Below are 25,749 nucleotides of genomic sequence, written 5' to 3' on the forward strand. Positions count from 1 at the left end.
GAAAGAATCCACGCATATAGCTGAAAACCTTCTATATATTGCGAGATCAAAGAGATAAAGGATAGGATTGCTAGTGATGACGAACCAAGTACTTGCTTACGCCTGTTATCCTTCGCGGAGGAGCATAGGTCGCACACCAGCATTCTTCATCCAACCCTGTCCTAGGCAATCCTTTCCAGTTCTTTCCAGTTAAAAATCATCCTTTTCATATCTGCTTCTGTCTCCTGGCGTAATGTGTTCTTTGGCCTTCCTCTTTTCCGCTTCCCTTCCGGATTCCAAGTTAGGGCTTGCCTCGTGATGCAGTTCGGTGATTTGCGTAATGTATGTCCTATCCACTTCCAACGTCTTTTCCTAATTTCCTCTTCAGCTGGAAGCTGGTTTGTCCTCTCCCATAAAACGCTGTTGCAGATAGTATCCGGTCAGCGAATGTTGAGTATTTTGCGTAGACAACTGTTTATAAATACTCGTACCTTCTTGACGATGGATGTAGTAGTTCTCCAACGAACCAAGTACTTCCAAAATAAACACCAACCAAGAAGTTTGCAGGCTTTGCACTGTGTTTGTACCAACGGTCGCTGATTCATTCACTTAGTCTATGCTCTCTCCTATATAAGAGCAAAAAACAATTGAAATACCTCAGAACGATGCTAGTAAGAGTGATCATCCCATTGACCATGAATAAGTCTTACAATTCAACGATGAACTTAATGCAAAGAAATTCCTTAATCAGTTAGGCGTAGAAACTTAAAGAACAGCGAGTCGGTGTGGTAAACTCCAAGACATATGGTTCAGTGAAAGAAAACCATTAGATTTAGTGATGGGCTGTGCAATATTAAACAAGTGTTCAGGGGCCCAAAATCGTAAAAGTGAAGAACAGTAATCACTTGTAACATCTGTATCTGTTTTTCATTATCAATAATAAAATCCAATGAGAAAGCTTCCGAATATCCAACCGAGACACTTATCGATATTAGTTAGATAAAGAGAAGTTTTATTATTCAGTAGAGGGAAATAGTAAATATAATTGCATGAAATAAGGTGGCAATTAACTTCCAACTTTTATTCTTATATTTCTATTCTTATTATTATCCGCCTGTTTTTGGTTACTACAACCACGTTTGAGAGAGTAAACACAAGGCAAATGAATGGAGTAACAAAGGAAAGTAACGTCACACATGGAATCGAACACTGGGTTATGTTCGCATGTGGAACATATCTGTGATATTTTTACTCATTCTTTTACTTAAGGGATCCTACAAAGAATCAATTTGAAAGCGTGAGAGCAAGAATGAGCTCAGTAACTTCTATAGTTATTCAGTTTAATCAGAGATTGGAAAGCCATTAACTAAGATTAATTGAAACGTTTTCCAGACGACGACAACAGACTGGGAATCAGGTAAAGACTCGTAGAGATTTCCTCGTTGTTATAAATAGAATTGAATATTTGTCCACCCTGTTCCTGTCACAAGTTGGGCACAGCCAACACCAGATGTCATTTCGAATTTTAGTGCATCAGGAAAAGTCGTAAGGTAGTAGACTTCAGAAACGTATTACTGGTGGTCTCTGTGATATACAAAAAAGAGGAGAGGCAGGAACAGATTAACATCATGCTTAAGTAGGTCTCCTGTCCCCTCATATACGATTTTGTAGTGGCATTGGTCCTAACCACACAATCTCCAATGCCGAACATGAAAAAACTGGCAAAATGAATATTCAACAATTAACACGAAGAAAAGGTCAACGGTGGATAAAACAGGAAGAATTAATTCAATTCAGTCGAATGGCATGTCTCAACCTCCCAGACTTGGTCATTCCGTATAACTCGTCTTTACTCACACTAAATATATTATTCTATCTTTAGCCGAAATGTGTTCTTCAAAAGCACTAAACGTTATATAGCTTATTCTCATGGTACCATGAGTCAGAATAGACAATGGTGTGACTTCCACGTAAGATCTTAAAGATTAGGCAGTCACATGATGACAATTCTACAATTTTAGGATCAGATCTATTAATATAACAGTACCAATGACGAAGTAGACCACAATTTAACGACTTCACTAGACTAGACGGAATACATGGCTTTCAGAAAGCAAAACATAAGGTACTTGAATATAAATGAATCATGCCTGCACAACTAAAATAAAGTAATTGTTTTATTTCAGCAGTGTAGACAGTCTTCATCCCATTGGTGAAACAATAATTAATATTCTTCTTACTAGACATATGAAAAAAGTCACTCTTTGACCGACACAACTGTTTTTATCTATGATCAAATGTCACTCGTCACTTCCGTTATCAACCATTCAGACCAACTTATAAGGTTTGTGGTGGTAAATAAACCTCAGAATAAGGATCGGCGTAAGCACTTGACTTTGATACTGACCTTATCAATTGTACTGGACACACCACTAGCTGAGGGTGGTCGGTTAAGCATCCTGATCAGATTGTGTTTGATTAGCGGTGTTACACATTTCTTATGACAGCTAATCGCTTATACTCCACAGAACACATGGTATTCATTTTCGTTTCAAATATATCTTATCATCCCATCATCCTTGACATCTGGTCTGATTGACTGTAGTCGCAGTATAGAGAGAGGTTTCAGGCGGTAGCGCTCTCAAACACCGAGCATCAGTGACTTTTTCAAGCTAACACAGACAGAATACGTTAAAGAAATTCTACTGTTGAAAAGGTTGCAGTTTGGCCTCAACCTATTAAGAGACTTTAAAATCAACAAACTCCCATACAAAACCAGATTCCAGTTAACTGTCGGTTTACCGTTTGGCGCAATAATTTGGGATGAGAGAAGTTACAAATATGTCCATGCTACAGAAAAAGATTTGGACTTATATGCAGTAGTATTGGTTCCCAACCACACGACCTTTGAAGCTGAGCATTTAATGACTAAGAATATTTATTTTCAACATGTAACACTAAGAGAAGGTCAAAAATGGTGAAAGTGGCAACAATGAATAAAAATGGAATGGCTCGGATATGTAGGCGTGGTTGCTCCGTATAAGCTATGTTATTTTGTATTGAATACCCAGCTCAAATTAGTTCGTGAGAAGTGTTGGACGTCATATTACTGATTGTTACGGTAGCGGAAAATGTATACTGTAGGGAGATAAATCCATAAAAGGTCGATTATTTAGTGCCATAGGAGAACAAAGGTTACTAGTTGAAATGGGGTCAGCCAGTCAGCAGAGAAACAGCCAGACACTATCACGCTTAATTTAAATATTTACGAACAAAGAATTCCCAGTCAATGAGTCCTTGCCTCCAGTTTGTTTGAATAAAGGTAATCTCACCTTAATAGTCTTCAAATTTATTTGAAAAACCGGAGTGCTGAGTGAAGTTCCTGGTTCCACCAACGTAGAATTCGGAGCTGGCAGAATAGGAAATCCTTTCTCAATTAGATAAACTGAATGAGGATTATTGCTGAACATAACCTTATATAGTACAAAGCTACTAGTCCCACCAATAGTTGCTAAAGCATTCCATCAACGTTGGGTAGGATTCAGTCATACTCTCCGATCTCTAAAACCGAAACTAATGGGTAGAATACAAGTAAACTAGGAAAGGTTTTGATGCCTTTGATCTCTACGGCCTAATATCATGCTCTAAGCGTGAATAAAACGTCTTTCGGCCATTCTTGGACCACTATCATTGGACATTTGATTTTTATCGATTTTATTCAAATTTCTGTGAAAATGACACATGTTTTTGTGGTTTAACAACACTTTAACCAGCAACACCTATAAATGAATCGTGGTCATCCAATGAAACCAAAAGTCAGAAGTGAGGAGGTTCGAAGATATATTTGGTGGGTTATCAATATATCGAGAAGTGACTTATGTAAACTGGTTAGTGATCGTAGGAAAAGTTGAGCACGGCGTTCTCACTCGTGGTCTGGTGAGGATGCATGACTGAGCGCCCTCAGCTTGGTGAGTCCATTAAAACTAATGTGGTCAGCATCTGATGTCAAAGACTCAAAGAGCTATTGATTTTAGGGATTTATTTACCGCTACTGATTAAAAATAGAAAAGACAATTTCTCTTTTTCAAGAAATGGATAAAAGCACCAAAGTGTACCCAAAGATAAGACACAAATTGAGTATATGATCGTAAGATATATTCGCACAAGGAACGTCCGAAAAACACTAGATTTATACTCAATAGAATGATGGGAGTATAGATAACCTAATGACAACCTAAAAAACCCTGATCACTTGGTAAAATCCTTTGTGACATAAACTTGAACTAAGCCCTAACATAAATCATAGTGGAAATACTTGTAATCTTTACGTGTAGTATAGCATATGTCATTACGGAGTTACTTTCTACTTTTAGTAACACCGTTCAAATTGTCAAGAGTAAATTCATAAAGTTTATTTAAACATAACTCTATGTTTTCTCAAAGACTCAGAATAACATCTTTAAACTGAATAGCCAAATCTGCTGTTTGTTTCATATACATTAATCCCCATTCGCAAGTATTATTAATATTTAGGTAATGGACACAAAAGAGAGCAAATCATAGTGGATATTATTCCATCGACGACTACATGAAATTGTCGAATGAATGAGTACGTTTGTTTAGTTTATTCGATTATTTAGGTCACTTGCATTCAAACGGTTCAATGTTTGGATTTCTATTAGGTTTTATCATCCTAATGTACTGTACGTCCTTATTTCATGCTATGGGTAATGGTTTAATGCATTTTTACGAATTTTTTCAGTCGCTCCGGTCTATTGTTTCGTCTAGTTGATGATTTTTATCATAAAACTTGAACCATCTTTCACAGATATATACAATATCGTTTATCTCCTTTGGCCCATAGTTTCCCAGTTATAGTGATTGCTTATTGTTGTCGAAAGTGTCACATGCCAAAATGCTATATTTTAATCTTGCACACATCTCTGCAAAGTATAGTTAAATTTGATTTTCCTTTCCTGAAATATATAATTATTTTTGTATGAAGAACATACTATCTTTGATAGCTTATTGTCGCCAAATTAATCGTGCTAGCCATCGTCATCTTAGTAATACCTAGACATATAGGTCACGTAGTATCAGATTCAGAAGTACTTATTAATTTTGTAACGAAACAAAATATTTGTGCATTGTATATAGTTAAAGATGAGTAGTCGTAGTTTTTAGGTTTTCAGTTTCTTGAGAACCAGCGAAATCATAAACTTCAAAAGCGTTTTGGCATACTTCCTTCAGTTACTGCACATTTCTTTCATATGGTAGCGGCTTTTTGTTTTGACGTAGTGGTTGCAAATGTTGTCATTTAGTTAACCTGCTAATGTCGGATTTGAAAAGTCATGCCCAAACCTTATATTTGTAATCAGCCTTTCTTCAGTTTAGGTGGTGTCAATTTTTTGTAGCTAGCATTCCTTTTGGTTGTCATAAATTCTCTCCGTGCAATTATCTTAACCTCAAAAACATCGGCGAGTACTTTTGACGGGGAAGTTGCATAAATCCCGATCAAGATAGTAAGACGTAACTATTAGTAAAGTGATGTATAAGTCGTCAAATAGTCATGCATAATATAATAAGCAGATAATTGCTTTTGACCACGTCTAATAATGTTTTATTTTCAAAAGCTAGTGCGTACGTTGCTATCAAATCGTCTATTAAACTCTCAGCCTATGCCTTCAATTATCAGCTATCTGACGTCTACCTAGACGCTATTTCTCTTTCACCGTTAGTGCGTTTCTACTACATTGTCATCACCAACGTGTGGTAAATAAAACGGTTCTTCATTGCCTTATTGGCAATATGTACTGGTGTTGTTACAGCAATACAAGTAGCTCCAGTTAGCATAAGCCTAACAACCTGTTTGCTACAAAGTTAATAGTTCTGCTGGTCCTGTTTTTCAAGATAAGTGAAGATAACGCAATCCCTTTTCAGAAATGAACGTGAACATCCCTAACGAGCATATTTTTTATTCACATTGTAATTAATATATTGGTTAAGCTAGTGGTCATTAGTTATCACCTAAGCAAATTTTAGACATATCTTCTACTTTTAAAGTTCACCATAATGGACACTGGTTGCAGAGTTCATTTTCGATTCCCAGTTCAGACTTTAATTAAAAACCCCTACAGGGTAGTAGCCCATCACATAAACAGCCTTTCTGTCCATAACTACCACCACTGGACTTAAGTATAACCCAGTGGCCCATCTTGTTCATTAATTTACGTAGTTAGGTTGACTTTCCATATTAAAGCACGTCCATACTAATGCCTATTGGTGATACTTTCGTCATCACATTGTACTACTACGTTCGAAGACTTCGTTTTTATCAGTTTGCTCCTAAGTTGCTTGTGTGTCGTAAATTTTTCGTAGCTAAAAAGATAGATTTTTAGTGCATTATTCAATGCTTCCGAAGTCCAGTTTTTTAGTCTTCAGTCAAATGCAATTTTTCAATTCCAATTTTCAAATACTTCACTTGATATTTCGGTATAGTAATGTAGGAATACGCTACTATTTTCCGTCTCATAACCAATTCCTCCTAAAGTATATACTATATGCTTCTGTCTAAAAATTGGGCATAAAATTCAATCAGTACTATATCCATTTTTGTTCGATTCCAAACATGAATGTGGTAGGTGTATAGAGAAGTACTTGGAAAACTACATCAACACTTGGCTTATCTCTATGTTTAGTGGCAATCTTTACTGATGGTTGAATTGATTTTGGTGATCATGTCAAGGGACTTCTTATATTGGTGTTTGCCATAAACAAATGCTTATCAGGACACAAATGAATCCATCTTTTGCTCACCCCATGTTTCTCCAGTATCGTACAAATAGTTTTTTAGCCTCCTTTGATTTACTTTTTCACGTGTTAATTTAGGAACACCCCATGGACCTCACCACTGGTTGTGGAAGTTGCACATCAATCTTTACTATTTACAGATTATTATTGTGCAGTGATTATTTGTGTTGAAACTCAATTTTTTATGTAACGTTACTGAAATCAACTGCCTTAGTATGATGAATAATCGTGAGTATGAGTTTTTGAGGCAAAATACATTGAACGCGCTCAGATAATCAGTGTCATGAATTCACTCATTCGACAAGTTTTCTGTGTTAAAAAATCTCAATTCATTGCATGTAGCTTCCACAAAATTATATCAGTCCCAAAAACGTAGACTAATTACCATTGTCGAGTTTATGCTCCATATGCATGGAGTAGGACTACTGGCTCTAAATTGTTTCCCATTTTATATCTAGACTTTGATAACCCAGATTTATAGTCTAATTACTTGAGATAGTGCAATGGTTTATACCATGGGTATTTATTTTCCGGTTTATATAGTTCTCACATTATGTAACTGATTATTTTGTTTTGTTTCGCATGTAGATAATTTGTCATATGTTTTACTGGAGACATTCAAAATAGCTACTTTTCTATAGAATGTGTACTTTGGAGAAAAGTGATCTACCAGTAACATCTGCGCACTCCATAGCTATCATAAATTCGACGATTTCTCGGGCTTCATTAATGGATCGACAAAATAAGTTACATTCTGTCAAGGATGATCCATCTAGTCACCACTGTTTCATAAATTCTAAAAACAGAAAGTCATATAAAAACAGACCTTCAAGTTCTATGTACAGATTGAAAATCCTCAAACGTTGTGGTCGGCACTTGAAACGGTTAATTGGGTAAGGTTTATTATATTTTCATGCACTATTAAAATCAATAGTAATGAAATCAAGTACAGGTTTATCGACTCGAAATCTGTTCTTTAAAAATTAAACTAGCGTACTTATCAAATGAACTCACACCTAACAAGTTAATTAAACAATTGTACAATGTACCTAGTTAGTAGTCTTCCTAGTCTGTATATTATTAGTTAGGAAATAAAAAAATGTTTAACAGATTAGTAATGTATTTAACGATTTATAACAAAAATGCTGTTGATAGAGCTAGTAATACTAGGTAGCTGTCGAAACCAAATCAGGTGAACCAGATTTTCAACTTGTAATTTATTGATTGAAAATCGAGTTTCTACTACTAAACGATTTTTTTTGTCACTAAAATATTTGGTAAAAATTTTCTTTACCTTTTTGCTCTTGGATGATAAAATTTAAAGATGTAATGTTTATTAACTTGGGAATTTAATTATTAAAATCTAATTCTCCACGACTTTGGACTCGTTTAACGTTCGTTTGTTTTATATGTTCTTTCTAGTTAAGAGCTATTTACGGATAAGACTCTTTTATGCCCTGTTTAAGCCTTGGAAATTATTTATTCAAGTTGTCATGTTAATTCCTTTCGTTACGTCTTTTCATCATTGTAGGTACTTTATCAATCATATTATTGTTATATTTAGAAACAAATAAACACTGACGTTAAAGTTGTCAATGTTTTAAGTATAGTATTCGCTCTGATTGCTTTATCAATTCACTATCACCTAATTTAGACCGAGAACTTCCTCACCGTGGAAACGCAACACTATTTTTTCTTTACGCATTTGCCAAGCAATTGGATATGAGTCACACTTCAAGTGTGGGGGACGATAATACTACTCAGCTGCCTTAACTGAAGTAGGTGAAACGGGTCTCAAATGGCTAAAATTCAAACACTATAACCAATAAGCCATCATAATTCTAGAGATCAGAAACCCAGTAATAAAACACTTCAGTCACATTACTGGGTCCTTCAGTAACCCAAAGAATCACTTCCCAAGCCCTCAGTTTTAGAGTGACCACGTTATTGGTAAACTACGTGGTCTGGATCTTTTGTTGCTAATCACCCTGTAATATAATAAGGCTAATTACTCAGCATTATTATCAGCTAATCCCTATATTTATCCCGTATTTCAGTTCTCACACCTTACAACCAGGCTTTTGGCTGTATTGTCATTACACCTGACGATGGAGTCATTGGAAAGTTCAAACCCATTGGCTAAACTACTAAATAATGGCTAATGGAAGAATAAATATAATTGAAATATAGTTCTATAATAACCTAAGGTGAATCCAAACACCTCTCCAATTAATACTACAGTGTTCATGTTTTGTTCAAGTGATAAAAAAGAAAACATGTAGGACTATATGAATTTGTCATTCGTTCTTGTAACTTATTTCCAAACACAAGATAGCCCTCAGATAACATTGAAATTCAAAGACGATGTAATGATTAACAATAAAATCCACGATGCGCGTTTTATTCCATTTGTAACTTTCCAACTACATGTATCTTCAACGATGTCGGTATACCAAATAGAACTGAAACTCCAGAGACTCATCCCCTTATGGACTAAAATCGGAGATTGATCTTAAATATCAGTTTCCGCGAATTCATCCTTTTTTGCATTTAATTAACACAATGCGTATATGTGTACCACTAGACATTTCTTTAAAAGACTTATCATTACCCGACTACACATTGTCGAACGTTGGGGCTTCTTATCCTACATTTCTAGTTTATATTAGTATCTTATGCGTATTTTGCTTATTTAGAAATTGATGTACATACTTTGTTGAAAACAGCTTGAACCATATTAAGGCTAATTCTCTTATTATTATCATAATAGAAAATCTTTCTTATACCATAGATAGAGATGAATGAGTCAACTTCTAACATGCTCTTCATCCTATCCATCATCAATTTTTGCTTCTTTTTCTTGTTTTATTTAATGATCAGCATTGTTATTATTGAATAATCAACATTTGGATGTATGTGGTTTTCATAGTCTAACCCCCGTATATCTTTAAAATGATTTGCTATTTGTCAAGGTCATCTCTTATATTGCTTTTCTACTTATAGATTTCCTATGAATTAATTCTTACCCACCAATCAATAATTTCTCTATCTACATAAATAAATATATCTATCTGTAATCGATTATAAGAGAGAGAGAGAGAGATTAATCATATGTATGCATAGATTTTTTTGTAAGAGGTCTTTGTTTGTGCGTGTGTGTGTGTGCGCGCATCTACAACATCGTATTGAACACTGAGCAGCGGTAGAAAATTTGATGTACAGCTTAATTATTGTTAATATTATCTATCACATAATTTATTGAAAACATCTGTTTCTTTGTGTCAGTTCTGATTTATTGATCATGATCAATAAAAAATTGACTGACTGACTGGTCCAGTTCGATTATATATTCAGCGCAAATGCTCGTTTGTCCATTCACTCACACCTACCTCAGTGTTTTTTTGTTTATTTTCATTATTATTTTGTTTTGTTTTAACAACCAATAGTTAGTCTAGTTCTTTGTTGGAGGATATGATACTGTATTTTCGAATTGTCAGTATGAAAAATGTACTAGTTTTCTGTCTAATACATAAAAATGATACATTTGGACGCCAATATTTGTCATTTTTGTGCATTAATTAAAATATGTGCTAATTTATTGTATTTTGATTCTCTAGTGTAGAGTCTGTTATATATTGAATCAAACGAAACTACTGAATAATGGTAATATTTATTAATTAGGATTTCCCACTTTCATGCACACATCATAAATTTATATAATTAGAAACTGGGATATATATTCCTTGATTCAAGTTACCACATCACATTAATACAGCACAATACCCAAGTCGTGGGTGGAGTAACAATAACACTCGTAACTCTTAACTTTAGACTTAAAAGACATTATTCTAGAAAATATGAATCCTTAAAACAAAAAGTATGGAGTGATTTGATGACTCAAAACCTGAAAAAACAAATAGTACATGGTAGCTGGTCGGAATTGACCGATAGGTAACCCTGAACTTAAGTTTCGTGCTATTTAGCATTCGTCAGCATGGTGTCCCAGTAATCTTGGCGGAGCTGGTGGTCCTTGGTCAATTTGATCCCTTGTCACTCAGTTTCGCAGTCTGAAGACTTAGCTACTGGGCTGTCTGGACTTCAACTGACGTCTTGTGGAACCGAGATATTTATAATTAATCTTGCTTTAGATGAATAATCGAACAATAAGACTTTGGTTGTTACTTAGTAAAAATATGATATTTCTGGTAGCAGTCTTACTTGTTTACTCTTGTTACCCCTCGTGGAAAAAAACATTACCGATCAGGAATCTCCAACTTACACTGCTTTCCTTTCCAACTGTTCATCCTTTTGGTATCTGCTTCCGATTCCCGACACATCTTGTCCTTTGGTTTGCCTCTTGGTTCAGTTTGATGATTTCGCAACTTGTGTCCTATCCACCTCCAGCGCCTTTTCTTAATATCCTCTTCAGCCTGGAGCTGGTTTTTTCCCTGGCAGAGTAGGTTGTTGCTGATGGTATCTGGTTAAAGGATATTGAGTATTTTGCGTAGACAACTGTTTATAAATATCTATGCCTTTTTGACGATGGTTGTAGTAGCTCTTCAAGTTTCGGCTCCGTACAATAGAACTGTTTTGACGCTTGTATTGAGAATTCTGACTTTGATGTTTGCTAAAAGTTGTTTTGAGTTTCGGGTTTTCTTGAATTGTAGGAATGTTTCCGTTGAAACGACAATCTACTATATCCATATTTCGCTTTAGTCATACCATTGTGTGTTAATCGATTCTTACTTGCTTAAATTTTCATTGGTTTAAATAGATAATAATCGAATTGCATCAATCAAACTGGGAAAATATTCACTCTTAAGCACCATATGTGCGTTGGTCCAAGTTCCCACGTCAAGATGTATACCTAAGGAGTAGAAACAATATCAGTGATAATAAAAAAAGGATTCAGACATGAAGAATATGACGACTCGAGAATAATTAATAAATTTTGATGGATGAAAAGTGTAAAATAATTTTAAAACTCAAGAGTTAAAGGAAAGCTGAAAGTGAATGTGTTTGTGCCATCGTAAGCGGACCTTAGATTATGTCACTCAACGTCTTCAATCACATAATCGGCATATGCAACTACAGTTATTTAAATTGATTTTCTCTGGGATCACTCCCAGTTTATTTATTAATTATTGAAATTAGTATGACTAATACATTGATTATCGAGTTCAGATTTATATATGTGACTTTGAGCGGTCACACTTCAAGGGGTGCTTAGATCAAAGTAGATCCTGCAACTTACTAATTCAGAGCGGAACATTTTAACCACTAAATTACTGCTGTAATAGTATAATTCGCTAGTGAACCAATCAGATTCAAGATAGTGGCTCTTGGGTCTTCACGGAAGGTTCAAAACATGGGAAAATCAAGGAGCTAATTGCGAAATGTATAAAACATATTCCCCTCGTTCAATATTCCTTGTATCTGGATTGGTCGAAAGTCTGCTTTACTTGGGGTCATTTTAGTAGTCGCTGGATAGGTTGTCAGTAAAGTATACTTTCACTGCCAACACTTCATTCATTTATTGTTGGCGATGAATTGTCTTGTTATTTCTTTGACTATTTGTTATTATTTTACCATGTTGATCTTTTTTCCCTGTACACATTAATTCTTCAATTGATTGTTCTTTTTCTATTAGACATAAAATGGATGTTGACGAAACTGTTTTTGAAAATAATGATGAGAATGAAGATGATAATTGTTCGTTTTCAACAAATTCTTGTCCAACTATCACTAGACTAAGTAGTTCCTCTTCAACATACCTACATCAATGTAGAGAAAACTGTATTCGTATGAAAATTTTAAAAGATGTACAAAATCAGGTAATATACGTTGATGCATATTTATTTTTTATATTTAGTCATTTAATGTACTAGCGATTCATTTATTGTTCATGTAAATAACAAATTTAACAAAAACATAATAAATTGTGACAGTTTTGTAGAATTCATTATCCATTTAGTCATTTTCCCAATGAATATAATCACAATTCGCTTTACAGTTTTGTTTCGTACAAAACTAAGTAATCCAGTTATTTTCTGTAGCTATTTCTATCATAGACAGGCTCATACACTATTTGTTCTCTCATGATCCTGGAACCCATGTGCACCATCGGTCTAAAATCAAGATTACCCTACTTCCCTAGGTAAATTCTCTGTACCCATCAAACCGGTTTAAACGCCGGATATTTGCTTTTCGTCCTCTCAATTTCGTAAATAACACAGCCACTGTGAGAAGGCAGTAAGTGGGACTTTCCTGGCGGTGGCTATATACGCGAGGCCATATAAGTGCATTGCGATAGGGAGAGCGGTCCCTTCCCACAACCGGCCGTACCTGGGCATTTGCGGGATATAATATGAATGTGTAACTGGCGCATTTGGAGTCGTTGGTTTTCTCCTACTTTGAAGTTCATTTTTCCAGAGGATATTTATTTGCCAAGTAAAGTTACTTTAATTCCATATCTTCGGTTCCAAATAATAATTTTGTAGAGATGACTTAATATTTTGCATATTTAATTCTCAATTATTAAGTTACTTTGAAACTATTTCACTGCGTTCCACTTACTTTATTTGGCTGAACCAACTTATACATAATTCTCTAACAGTGTAAGCATCACTCAAAGACATCGATATTCGAATTATTCACATGTACTACAATCAATCATTTTCCATTTAACTTTTATTATTTCCAGCAAAATAAATTATCTCAAGAAGTCAGCCAATTAAAACAACAATTTTTAGAAATTCAAACTGTTTTAGTATCTATTCAAAATATTCTGATTAATCGAATCCATCTTCAGTCTTCGTGTACAACAACAACGTCTTCTACGTACCCACATCCTTTAAATTCATCCATTTATCTATATAATAACAAAAATAATATGCCTATATTTTCACCAACTACTCCACTGATAAATACTGAGCTGCCTACCATTGACATTGGTTCAGCTAGTTTCTCATTAAACAATGTACATAACACTAAAATTACTCATAATCCATTACGTACACCGGATAATTTTAATTATGTGACTAACAACAGTTCACCATTATATTGTACATCAACAACGGTGACAACACTTCCATCAAGTGTAATCCACAATCCTTCAACTCTGTCTACTTCTTTTATGCCTTTAAAAATTTCCACAAACCCACCATCATCAGAAAACGTACCGATTTCACCTTTAAGTATTTCATCTTCACCGTCAGTTTTATCTGTACTTTATGGTTCAATCCCTTCATGTATTCCATTGTGTGTGACTTCAAAGATTCCATCGGGTATGTTATTTTAATATATTTTCTTCTCATGTATCACTGAATTTGCTTTTTATAGTTTATATCATGTGTTGATGCCAAGTAGACAGCTATTGAAAACTAGGGAACACCAGATAACTATCTTGCTCTACTATGAGACTACTGAAAAATGAGAGCACAGCACGTATGTCAGACCTCTAGATAAACATTCTTAAGAATCTTCATAATAGGATGTATTAGGAGTTGCCCAATATCCCCTGATTTGCAATGATTGTCCAACTAAAGGCATTCCATATTGTTAATTACTAATTGAGCAATCTTCTCAAACCGATTATACTAAAAATGATTGTTTTTTTCCATTGAAATCATGAAGTGTCCAAAGTTAGACCACCATTGAAAACACGGAAGTACTGGACGGTCATTGCAAATATCTTCTTTTTAGACTTTTCGTTATCAGTGGTGGTGTCGACTATCAACTTTTCTGATCATTATTATTTTATTTTTTAACTGAATTTTAGTAGTAAAATTCATTCAATACACTCATTCCATAGTTCTGTGTCTTCATCTTATGACTAACTTCATTCCATGTTACTGGGTCAATCGTAGTCTCTAAAGACTGGCAATAATATCTATTCTGTTACGGTATTCATACTTTCTAAGCTGATCTGTTACATCTTAATTCAAAAAAGCGATTATGTCTACTGGGGTTTCCGGCTGACCTACGATATATTAGCCAATCATCGAACGATTAAGTTGGTCTAGTGCGGTCGATAACACCATTCGGGATACAACAGTAGTAATTAGCTGCTAACACAAAAAACGATGAACTGTAGGAAGGATTTGATATTCAAGCAGATTAACCTCAAATAATAAAAACCACTATATATGGTAACGAATGCATGAACTTCAAATTCACAAAGAACTAGCGAACTAAAAGCAGCTGCAACCAATCAGGAAAGGGCAAAGGTCGTGCAAACCACTAAATTAAAGAAAAGTACTAGCGGTTACCATTGCTAGTAAGAATAAGATTATTGACAAAAATTGAGCAATCTCATGATCGACCCAGCATTACTCGACCATATTTATTGATAATTATCTCACTTGAATGGTATGTTACAATAAATAGTTCCATAGCTTATGAGTTTGAGCCTCTATAATATCTAGGATAAACTCATAGCTATGGTTATCTGACTTTGTGTGTATGTTGAAATCAGTGATGATACCGTGTAATATTAAATGGTTCTCATATATTATTTATCTAAGCAATCCAATGACTCGTTTGGTTGATGCATTATGATACCGGTGGTCGTATTCAATTTTTCAGTTTTTCTGCACTAGTCTTGGCTTCCGTTGAGCTCTCGGTCTTTAGGCTCGTACACCACTTCAAAGCCTCTGCTAGGGAAGTCCTACTCACTGCCTTCTCGTGGCATTATTGTTGTTTACGAAATTGAGAGGACGAAAAGCGAATGTCCGGCGCTTTAGCCGGGTTGGTGGACACGGAAAGTTCACCTAGGGGAGTTGGAAAACCCTGATCCCAAACCAATAGTGCACATGGGCTCCAGTATCCTGGGGTAACAAATGGCGTATGAATGAATCGTTGGTCACCGGCTACCATGGAACTGCATTTCCTTACGATGCTTCACTGCCTTGTGGGTTAGACCTTTAGGTCAAAGGCTCGGGGTGTGACCCCTTAAGAAAACCACCTGCTTCAGTTTGGGCACCTGGGCAGTATCACAGCCCTCACAGAAATCAAATGAGATTTGTGTGGCGCATATGTATTTGGTACCCCATTGGTACCAATATTTATGTGTTTAAATAAATAAATAAAAGCCCATCGGGCGCAATATTTTATCGAAGATTTTAAATACATCGATAAATTATGATGTAAAGTTTATCTGTGGGTTGAAATAGTTATGTTGTTATTTCACTCTATTGGTAAGCCATTTTCAGTAAAATTGATTGAACAATTCTCTTATTTAAACACTAAGTAAAGATTATGTTTCCTAAGTTTTTCGGTTGTTCAGCTGTACTAAACATTTATGTGACTACAAGTTTAACCTGTTCTTTTGAGCAACTTGGCTGTTACTATTGTAGTTCAAACTTTCATGTATAAATAGATTTGCTTTGTCAACCACTAAGTTTTTGATAATAGTTTCATTATTTTTATTTTTTCGAATATCTCATAGACTGAAAACTGTTTTTCTAACTATTCTGCTTGTTAAAAATCACTAAACTAGTATCTATCACATAATAATTCCAAATTTCACGTTTACTTATCGGAATTACAACTGACTACAATTCTTTTTGATTGAATGACATTAGCTTGAAAGCAATTTGCTAAGCATAACGGTATGACCTCTATTAGATTTAATTTAATAGTTATTACATATTTTCACCAAGTATTTACTAATTACTGAATGTGAAAAGGAATATTCATAGTTAATATCATGATCTGATCTTAGACTACAAACTAACATCAGGAACCACTGGAGATCTTTTTAAGTATGGGATTCCTCAGTTTAGCCCAGGTCCAGTAGTCAAGAGGATAAGCACTTGCGCGCGAGACCTAAGGTCTTGCTTTTGGCGCTCTCGTCGAGGTCGTAAATGTGTACCAGTGAGGATTTCTTTAACAAGATGAGACAATTATACGGTGCTTCTTGGTTTTCTATGGTGACCCAAATGAGATCAATCCTTTCTCCAAACTATGAAAATTCACCATTCTCTACAAAACTAATAATAGGAATATTTATTGTTTTTGTAATTAAATTGAGACCTGTCATTGTGAGAATTTTAATTACATTGAATGATGTAATTTTTTATTTTGTCTAGCGTAAAAAAGTAGAGAATATAGCTCTAAATGAATCAAAATAATCACAAGATAAATTATAATTAAAGATTTGGGCTATTACCAGAGGTTTTTAATCATATACTACTTTGACCATAAAGGTGACACCTCATGATGCAGCTGAAAACCATATCTTGGTCTGGCCGCTCCTAGTCTGTTTCCAGTCTCTTAGTATGCGGAACACATGTTTTAACTACTGGCCAGTCGAGGAATTTTCATAGCATTATACCACTTTTACCATTTCTGCCTGACACTACAGCTAGACATTATACCTTTTTGCGTAATTTCAGTATACTTTAAAGTAATGCTCCAAAGGCACTTGTTTTATTTATAATATACACAGTTTTACTAACGTTTTTTCAATCACAACCAACAGCTTGTTTAACATAAAGTTGAGTTTCTGAAATTAACAATTGGAAATAGTAATAACGACAATAATAATGTGTATTTTTTGTTTACATTGAATGGATAAAAAACGCCAGTTCTGACAGGAATATTTTATTTGCTTTACTACCTATTCCATAAATTAGAAGGAATCAATTCATTTCCTATCCATCTTTTCTTTATAAACTAATACCAGCATCGTCAATGATAACCGCCAAAAACCAACGAATAACAACTACTCAGAAGAAAAAAATAACTACCACTAATTTTCTTATTTTCTAGAAAAAATATGTCAGTTATTGATAGTTTATAAATTAGTTGGTTAATTTGTGCATAGCTACACGCACAAATATACATGAATACTAAACGAGAGAGAGAGAGAGAGAAAGAAAATAATACTATTCTTAAGATCAATTTTTTTCCGATTTCGTACAGGATTCTATTTCATTTTTATTGTATCCATGTGTGTGCGTGTGTTGTTTGTCATTATTGATTTTCATCTCAGATATATGATGATAATGATAATGCACATCAATTATAAATTTTATTATTGAAACAGAAATGTACATTATTGAAATACTTCTCTTCACTTATATCTAAGTGTATTCATGCACGATTATAACTATCATTATAATATATCAATGAATTGACACCTACCTACCTATACTTGGAATTGTATTCATGTCCGACTCATATTGATTAATCGATTATTTTAATTAGTAGATAATTAGGTAAGGTGGTGATATTTCATTAAATTGGTTACTTTTTGTAATTCTAATCGCATTTTTATAGTAGAAAGAAGAAAAAAGAAAACAAGCTAAATATAGAAGAGAGGATGTACGTAAGGAGATTGATTCAGTTCACGCAGGTATTAACTTAAATATAAAAATAATGAGGTAGTAGGTGATCACTAATTAACACCACATATTTGTAAACGCTTGTTTTTAAATAGAGAAAGAGACCTTAACTTACATTTTATTGTTGGTGTTGTACAATAGACACTATTTCGTCGACTTAAACGACCTGATCTTGTTCGATGATAATTTATTTTTGAGACTGATCTCCCAAAATCCTGATTGTAAATGGTTTTCAAAAGAAAGAACCACTATTCAATTGATCACGTCTGTAAATTATATAGTATTCGGAAACTAAACATAATATTTCCGTCTTGGCTAATGGAGACTGGGTTTAATTCATAACTTGTACTGGCCTCAGTTGAGATACCATTTCGATAATGATAACTATGCAAGTAAGATTAGGGAAGGCTGGACTTCATAGGAAAAAAGGAGAATCATTGCTGTACATTTAGTAGTTTTTTTGCATGACCTTGAGAAGGGTAAAATAATAGGAAGCGGTCAATTAAATTTGGCGTTGTATGATTGTTGTTACAATTTCTGTAGCTCATTGTGGTAACGTTTTAAAATAATGATAAGTTTAGTGTTTTTGAAATAACCTCCTGCATTATTTTTATTTTATTCAAAAGTCCCCAAGTTAACCAATTAAATGTTGTCTTTAATTTGGTTTAGCCCAAGAAAGAATAAAACAATTCATTGAATACATTTTTTTAAAAATCTGATTAATGAACTAATCGTCATAATTGCTTTTTCAGAATTCATATCTCTCACTATATAGAGAATGTTTACTTTATGTATATCTTGTTAAAAATTTACCTTGATTTACTCTGTTGTTCAACAAAAAAACTTGATCATAACTATTACTCATTTTATATTTTCAAACAGACAATAATATCAATTCGATCGTAGGTCGTCCACAAATCAATCAAACTGTGACTGATTCAATGTCAATAAGTCAAATGCATTATATCCCTTTGAATGAACAAAACAATTTACCACCAACCTTTACTGCTACTACTACTTCTACCATTACAACACAAACTGGCGCGACTGAATCTTATCCTCCTATTTCATCGATAAACTTACTAGGCCCTGGCTATCCGCGAACCACAACGTGTCTATCAACAACTTTGGCCAATACTACCTCAACAGATTCGCCTACATCCTCAACCTCTGCCGTCGTATTGTCCCATAATGATGAGTGCATTTCACTGAGTCATTCAGGAGCAGTTTTCAACTGTATAGATGAAAACATCGATCCATTAGACAGTCCTACATCTATTGATTCGTCACAACAGTTTATGAAAGATCAAATTGAACCATTGAACACTTTTGAAATAGCCGCCACAGTTAGAGATCTTCTTACGAAGCATAATATTTCGCAACGCCAATTCTCTAGGCATATACTTAAATTAAGTCAAGGTACAATGAGTGAATTGTTGTCTAAACCGAGACCATGGTACAGATTAACTGCACGTGGTCGAGATTCTTATAGACGATTGCAAGCATGGATATCGGATCCGAATAATGTGAATAGTTTAAAAAATACTCAACGCAGACGAAACGGTAGGTATATTATTACATTTGTGTTTAGATAATATATTTCTCTACAAAACCTAGAATTCAATCAAATGTATCTGAATCTATGAATAACATATATTGCGGTTATTGTTCACCTTCAAAACAACTGTAGTTTTATTATTCATATAAAAGTATATGACAGTTCATATTCCACTATAAACCAATAGTTTATTGGTAAAGCCACTTAAATTTCAGCATATACGTCTCAAGTTCTAACCCTGTTCCGTCTATTTCGATTTGAACCGGTCGAGTCCAGCAGCCTATGCTTGAGGATGAAGTTGTTGCACTGATATTCCGTTAGTCTACTGGTAATAAGATTTTGTCGCTTCCTGAAGATCTTACTAATATTTTTGGTAGTTCAACTATCTGCAACAATACTGTCCTCTCAAAATGAGAGGAGTCGACCCTACAAATAACACACCTCACTTTGTCTCACAGATTTTCGTTACCATCGATGATGCCTTGAAAGTCCAGAGTCGAAAACGCCATATATGACTAACCTTAAGCAATTGTTTTTTAGGCACTAAGATCACATTCCCAGGTTGTCAAAACCACCCTTAACCGAGTCCTCTTTTCAGATACGTCAAGAAGTATCCTTCCATAGTGTAGGCAACCGGGAATTGATAACCATTCACGCATTTTTTAACAACAGATGAGATCATCTTTGCTGTTTTGTGAATCAATAGCATAAAAGCGTATGTTATATTTTAAGAAGGCTCCTTCAAGTTTCATTAATCGCATTCTTTATATGAAAACTGGTGATACTCTCTCACTACTGTATAATTACCACTGACCTGGGTTCGTAATAACTTGTTTGATACATTAACAAAACTGAGAGTTTAATACACGTTTACTAGTTTCAACTCTATATTCAAGCTTATTGGCTATAAAAGACTCATCATTTGTCTTTTTTCTGCACACGTAACATTTTCGTCGTACTTATTGATATGTCACTATTTGTGCTATTACATTTTCTTGTTTCACCAATACAACTGTAGAGACTAATCAATCTGCATGCGAAATTACTAGTTTAAATAACCAACAATCTCTGTTATCTCCTAACTCAAATCCTGTATCAGCACCTTGTCAAAAGGATTTTTCCCTAACAAAATCTACATCAACCTCTCCATTTGTCTATCGTAATGATATTGAACCGCTAAGTGTTTTAACTAGTAGACCTGAAAAGACAGAACCTATATATGATCTGGAAACTCAAAAGTCTAACGATTCTCATCATTATCATCATCAACAACAACAACAACCTGGTAAAGAAACAAATTGCAGCCATCGCTCTTCAATGAAATCTTCCGAATCAGTTCATCCAGATGAAAATATTGTATCTAAAGAAGAACAAGAAACTGAAAGACGCATTAATCAAATTTTATTAGCTGCTAAAGCGGCAATGGATTATGAGAAACAAATTAAAGCCAACGGGTTAACTGAAAAAATTAATAGTGATTCATTTGATAATACATTAACAATGAAACAGCATCAATCTCCATTCTCCGATTGTCAAGCCGGGATTTATAATAGTAACTGTCTGTCGGTATCTGCTATTAGCACTCTCGATGCTGATTCACAAGTGAGTTTTATTTCGACCATAAAGTATTTTCTTTTGTCCATAAATACAACATGTTTGGTATAATTAAGCGGGTTGCGGACTTGTTAGTTTTACCGTAATTATGGTATTTTGTGAGAATTTAAACCATTCACACATGTCAGTTACAGATGCTTACTTGATAAGTCCGCAATTCTGTATTCTGTTCTTTTGGGATTGAATCTTCCCACTTGATCAACTTGAGATTTCCACTAGAAACTGGTGTTATTGTGGAAAAAATTAATCCGAAATTAACACTGAGTATTAATATCACTTTTGTGTGGTTCGTTTATTCATCATTATGTGAATATATCCAACGGTTCCTGTCACTTTATTGATTAGGAACTATATATTATTTCATTTCGCTGTTTATAAGCCATAAAGGTTTGTAGTCCCCAATTTATACGTTTTATACAGAGTAGATGGATTATAGCTAGGATTAGAATTCAGGATTCACTTTTCATTCTATTTCGAACTTTTTGGCTGGATGTACTTGCATTCAAGAGTCAATTTTCATTGAACTCGAGTCTTGGAGTGAATACTGACTTTAAAATCCAGGTACATTCAGCTGACGAGTCCCAAATAGGACGAAACATGTATCTATTCTATGCTAACTTATATCATAATGACTTTATCGAGGCAAGCCGCACAGGATGCACATGTACCAGCCAAGCAGTGGCCAGTGGAGTTCAACTGTGTCTGTTGTGAGACAGTAACTCACTGAAGACAATGGTGGGCGGTTGCTCAATTTCGTGGATCGGTTGATCTAAAACACTAACACCGTTAGATGCCGGCTCACTGGTTTAGAGGTTAAGCGCTCATGCGTGAGACTGATAGGTCCTGGGTTCGAATCTCGCGAGGCGGGACCGTGGGTGCGCACTGGTGAGGAGTCCCACAATAGGATCAAACGGCCATCCAGTGCTTCCTGGTTTTCCATGATGATCTAGCTTCAATTGACTCATGATTTCAACCATATAAAATTACTGAAATCTCCACAAAACCCCTTCTGATATTAATTGATTGCCTTCATTCTTAATATTGTTATTCTTATTTATCGTAGACTACTAATAATACTACTACCACTGTTACCACTTCTGGAAGTATTATCAACTCTTTCGAATCGACTATTGTCACTTCATTGGTCGATGAAAGCAATGGTATTGCTGTATATCATCATTCTTCATCTCAGCTATCACCATATCCTAACAATTTATTAAGGCATGGAATAAATGTTAGCTCAAATTCTTCTACAGTGTCAAATCACAATAATTCTTTTGATAATATCAACAATTTATCATGTACTCCTACTGTATGTTATAGTAGCGTTCAAACTTGTCCATCTGTAAATGAAATTACAATCTGTTCAAAATTGCCATCTAGTCAATTGGTAGCTTCATCATTACCAGTGTGCTCGAATAATACTGTACTTCATGTTACGCATCAATCTGTGCCAATTATGTCAAATGGAATTACAGTTTCAGATCTTGTGAGTTTACTAATACATGTAGTTTTTATTTTAACGTACTTTTATCTTACTACAAAATTAATTATTTCATGGAATGTTGTTTAAAATTTTTGTCGAACTGGTTGTTGCTGTTTGTTTGTTTTTCCTAAATTTTTTTGTAGATCTAAATGTAATAAAGTAAATTAGTAAAAATGATTTTTCTAATCATGTCCTGTTTCTATCAAGTCAGAAAGATGAGTTAGAAAAGTAATTAATCTCCTTACAATGTACTATTTTATAATGATGCGTTTTTATCAGGATGATTATGTATAATTAATTTGGCATATCCTATTTATTGTATATACATGTATTTCGAGTTACAATGACTTAGTGGTTAAAAGCTCTTATCTTTCAAACACTAGATCACAGTTTCAAATTTCAAGACACCTACTTTGGTTGGAGTAATCGGGTTGTATTATGGATCCTCATACCAAAAAAGGGTTGTCGCAAAAGCGACTACATATAACCTTTACTAGTTAATAATCCATGATTTTAGGGTTTAAGCGTTTGTAGCTACTTCTGGTAATATCTCAAAGCACTACTTTATTAGTATTACAACATGTGACCGGACATAAATGTACATTGTTCCAAGCTGCTGGACCACATCAACACAACTAACTATAATTAACATGATACTTATGGAAGGAGTCTAAGTAGTAGTATATTCCACTACAAAACTGAATGTAGTAAAACCATAACTCAAATAGAAAGAATGAATGTCCAGTATACATTATGTTGTGACTTGAGACATTAATCGATATCGCGTGTTAAAGTCACCGATCAAAATTCCAATAATTTTTTCTCCTGACGCTCGATAAACGTCTACTGGTCCCAGCATATTTAAGGCCTCTCTATCCCTTGCCTCGAGTTTGAAGAGTAGTCAGCAGATAACTTCTGTTACTATTTTGTTTCAAGCATATGTGGGTTTATGTACCAACACACCGGATCACATTGTACTATGAAAAAGTGACAAATCACAATTGTACATAAACAATCCAAAAGTGGTTATGAGTGGGGGCAGGCTGTTAATAATTGACTGGTAATAAAATAGGACTAATAAGTGGTACGATGATAGTTAATAGGTTAAGCAGAAGATAAACCAAATATATAAATGTAGTAATTCAGTTGTCTATTAATGATACAATAAGAATATGCAGCAGTAGTAATAATAATAATAATCTACGTATTAATTCTGGAAGTTATCAATTATTTAGTCTTCGTTCGGATACATCAAAAAGTGCGAAGTGGTTTTGAGATGCAAGATCCATAGGGAGATTGAATACATCTACCGCATCACGACTCTTTTTGAGCTATATCATCTAACGTCACCTACTGATCATGGTAATTATGTGCACATACGAGTCTGTTCAGTGATCAGTGACTTCACGAGTCAATACCACTATATAGTGATCTGTCCATTGCAAATGTCTTTGTGGCTTACTGTTATGTAGGAGTTGACGTTAGTTTAACATATGTAACACACATCTCATCCATGACAACCGGTGAATCTTTCCATCTCTATCAAACGATTTCCCATTTTCCTTAGGTACCTTACGTCTTACCTCAGTATTATTCATTTAGTTGTTCCACTATGTCATGAACTATGCTTCGAAGTAATCCATAACGCAGTACTAGTAATCTGTGGATTTTCCTTGGTTTCGAAGCCCAAGTTTCCTGACCATAAAGTAAAACAGGGTGGATAGCTGTGAGGTATATTTGCTTTTTAATTGAAAAACTCACGCCCCCCTGCACCATACGTAACGCGAATCCATGAAGAGTAGGAAAGCATTTTAAATCCGTCCAGGATTTCTTCACCCACCAGACCTAATGAGACTTTCAATATGAGCGTAAATCGGTCAATGCACTTAATTTTCTTCACTTCAATAGTCTTTATGTTAAACAAAAGTAGATAACATCATGATTTTTTCTTTTATGACAAGTTTTATTTTTTATCTTTATTGTTTTAGTTAAAACTATTTACTACTCAGTTGACAAATAATTCAGGTAATTCAAATAAACCAGTCATATTCGACTCAACACTTGATAATAATAATTCTTCATATTCTTCAAAAGTACAATCCACCATCACATTACCTTGTGCCTTAAATGCTTCAAAAAATGCAACCAATAATAAACAAAATATTCTATTCAATGGTAATCTTCCATTATTGGCTAACTCATCATCAATCTCTTCACCTTATTCCGTCAATAATACTGTTATTAAACAAGATGATTGTGCACCGATATATACACCACTTGAAACAATAATAACTACTACAACACCAGCCATGACTAATGAATTTCCAATGCCTATATTATCTCCATCAATAATTAAATTAAACAATCATCTACCGATCCCACCTTTAGGCATTCCACCTGTATCAACACCATTGTTCTCACAGACATCTTCTAATCCTACTTCTCTATCATCATCACCCATGTCCTTACAACAAACCTTAATGCTTTTGGCGTCAGCAGCAACTGCTAGTGTTCCGTTGAAAACTTCATCGACATTAGCGAATTCAGAGCATATTAATGTGAATCAATGGAATCATGCAGATTCGAGCACTGCAACTATAACTGCTCCGGCTACTATTAATACTAATACTACGACCACTACTGTGCCATTGTTAACTAATAGTGATACAGTTCATCATCATAATCCCTATGAAACAACTGATGATAATTTGTCTGATTCAAGTTATATCAATAGCACAATGTTTTCATTTCAAAGAGTAGTACTGCCTCCTTTGAAACAAGAAGATATTGATAAATATAGTGAATTATGTACAGAAGAGATAGCTCATCGTACTCGTTCAATTCTTTCTCAGTATTCTATTAGTCAAAGACTTTTTGGTGCATATATACTCGGTAAATTATTTTTACTTAAAAATTTTTATTCGAAGTTTCTTATATATGAACTTCCATAGTAT

At 34.5% G+C, this 25,749-nt stretch overlaps 1 protein-coding gene across 1 annotated transcript; it reads left to right on the forward strand.

The window, feature by feature from the left end:
• Positions 1-7,431: 7,431 nt before the first annotated feature.
• On the forward strand, positions 7,432-25,746 carry Smp_143510 (cut-like 1 (ctl1); the record flags this gene model as incomplete). Its single annotated transcript, XM_018796310.1, has 7 exons — positions 7,432-7,682; positions 12,440-12,623; positions 13,493-14,075; positions 19,020-19,700; positions 20,714-21,297; positions 22,373-22,798; positions 24,784-25,746. 7 exons carry the CDS (start codon positions 7,432-7,434, stop codon positions 25,744-25,746), a joined length of 3,672 nt encoding a protein of 1,223 aa, XP_018650535.1.
• Between the last annotated feature and the right edge of the window lie 3 nt (positions 25,747-25,749).

Source organism: Schistosoma mansoni, chromosome 2, assembly GCF_000237925.1.
Source record: "Schistosoma mansoni strain Puerto Rico chromosome 2, complete genome".
NCBI lineage: Eukaryota > Metazoa > Platyhelminthes > Trematoda > Strigeidida > Schistosomatidae > Schistosoma > Schistosoma mansoni.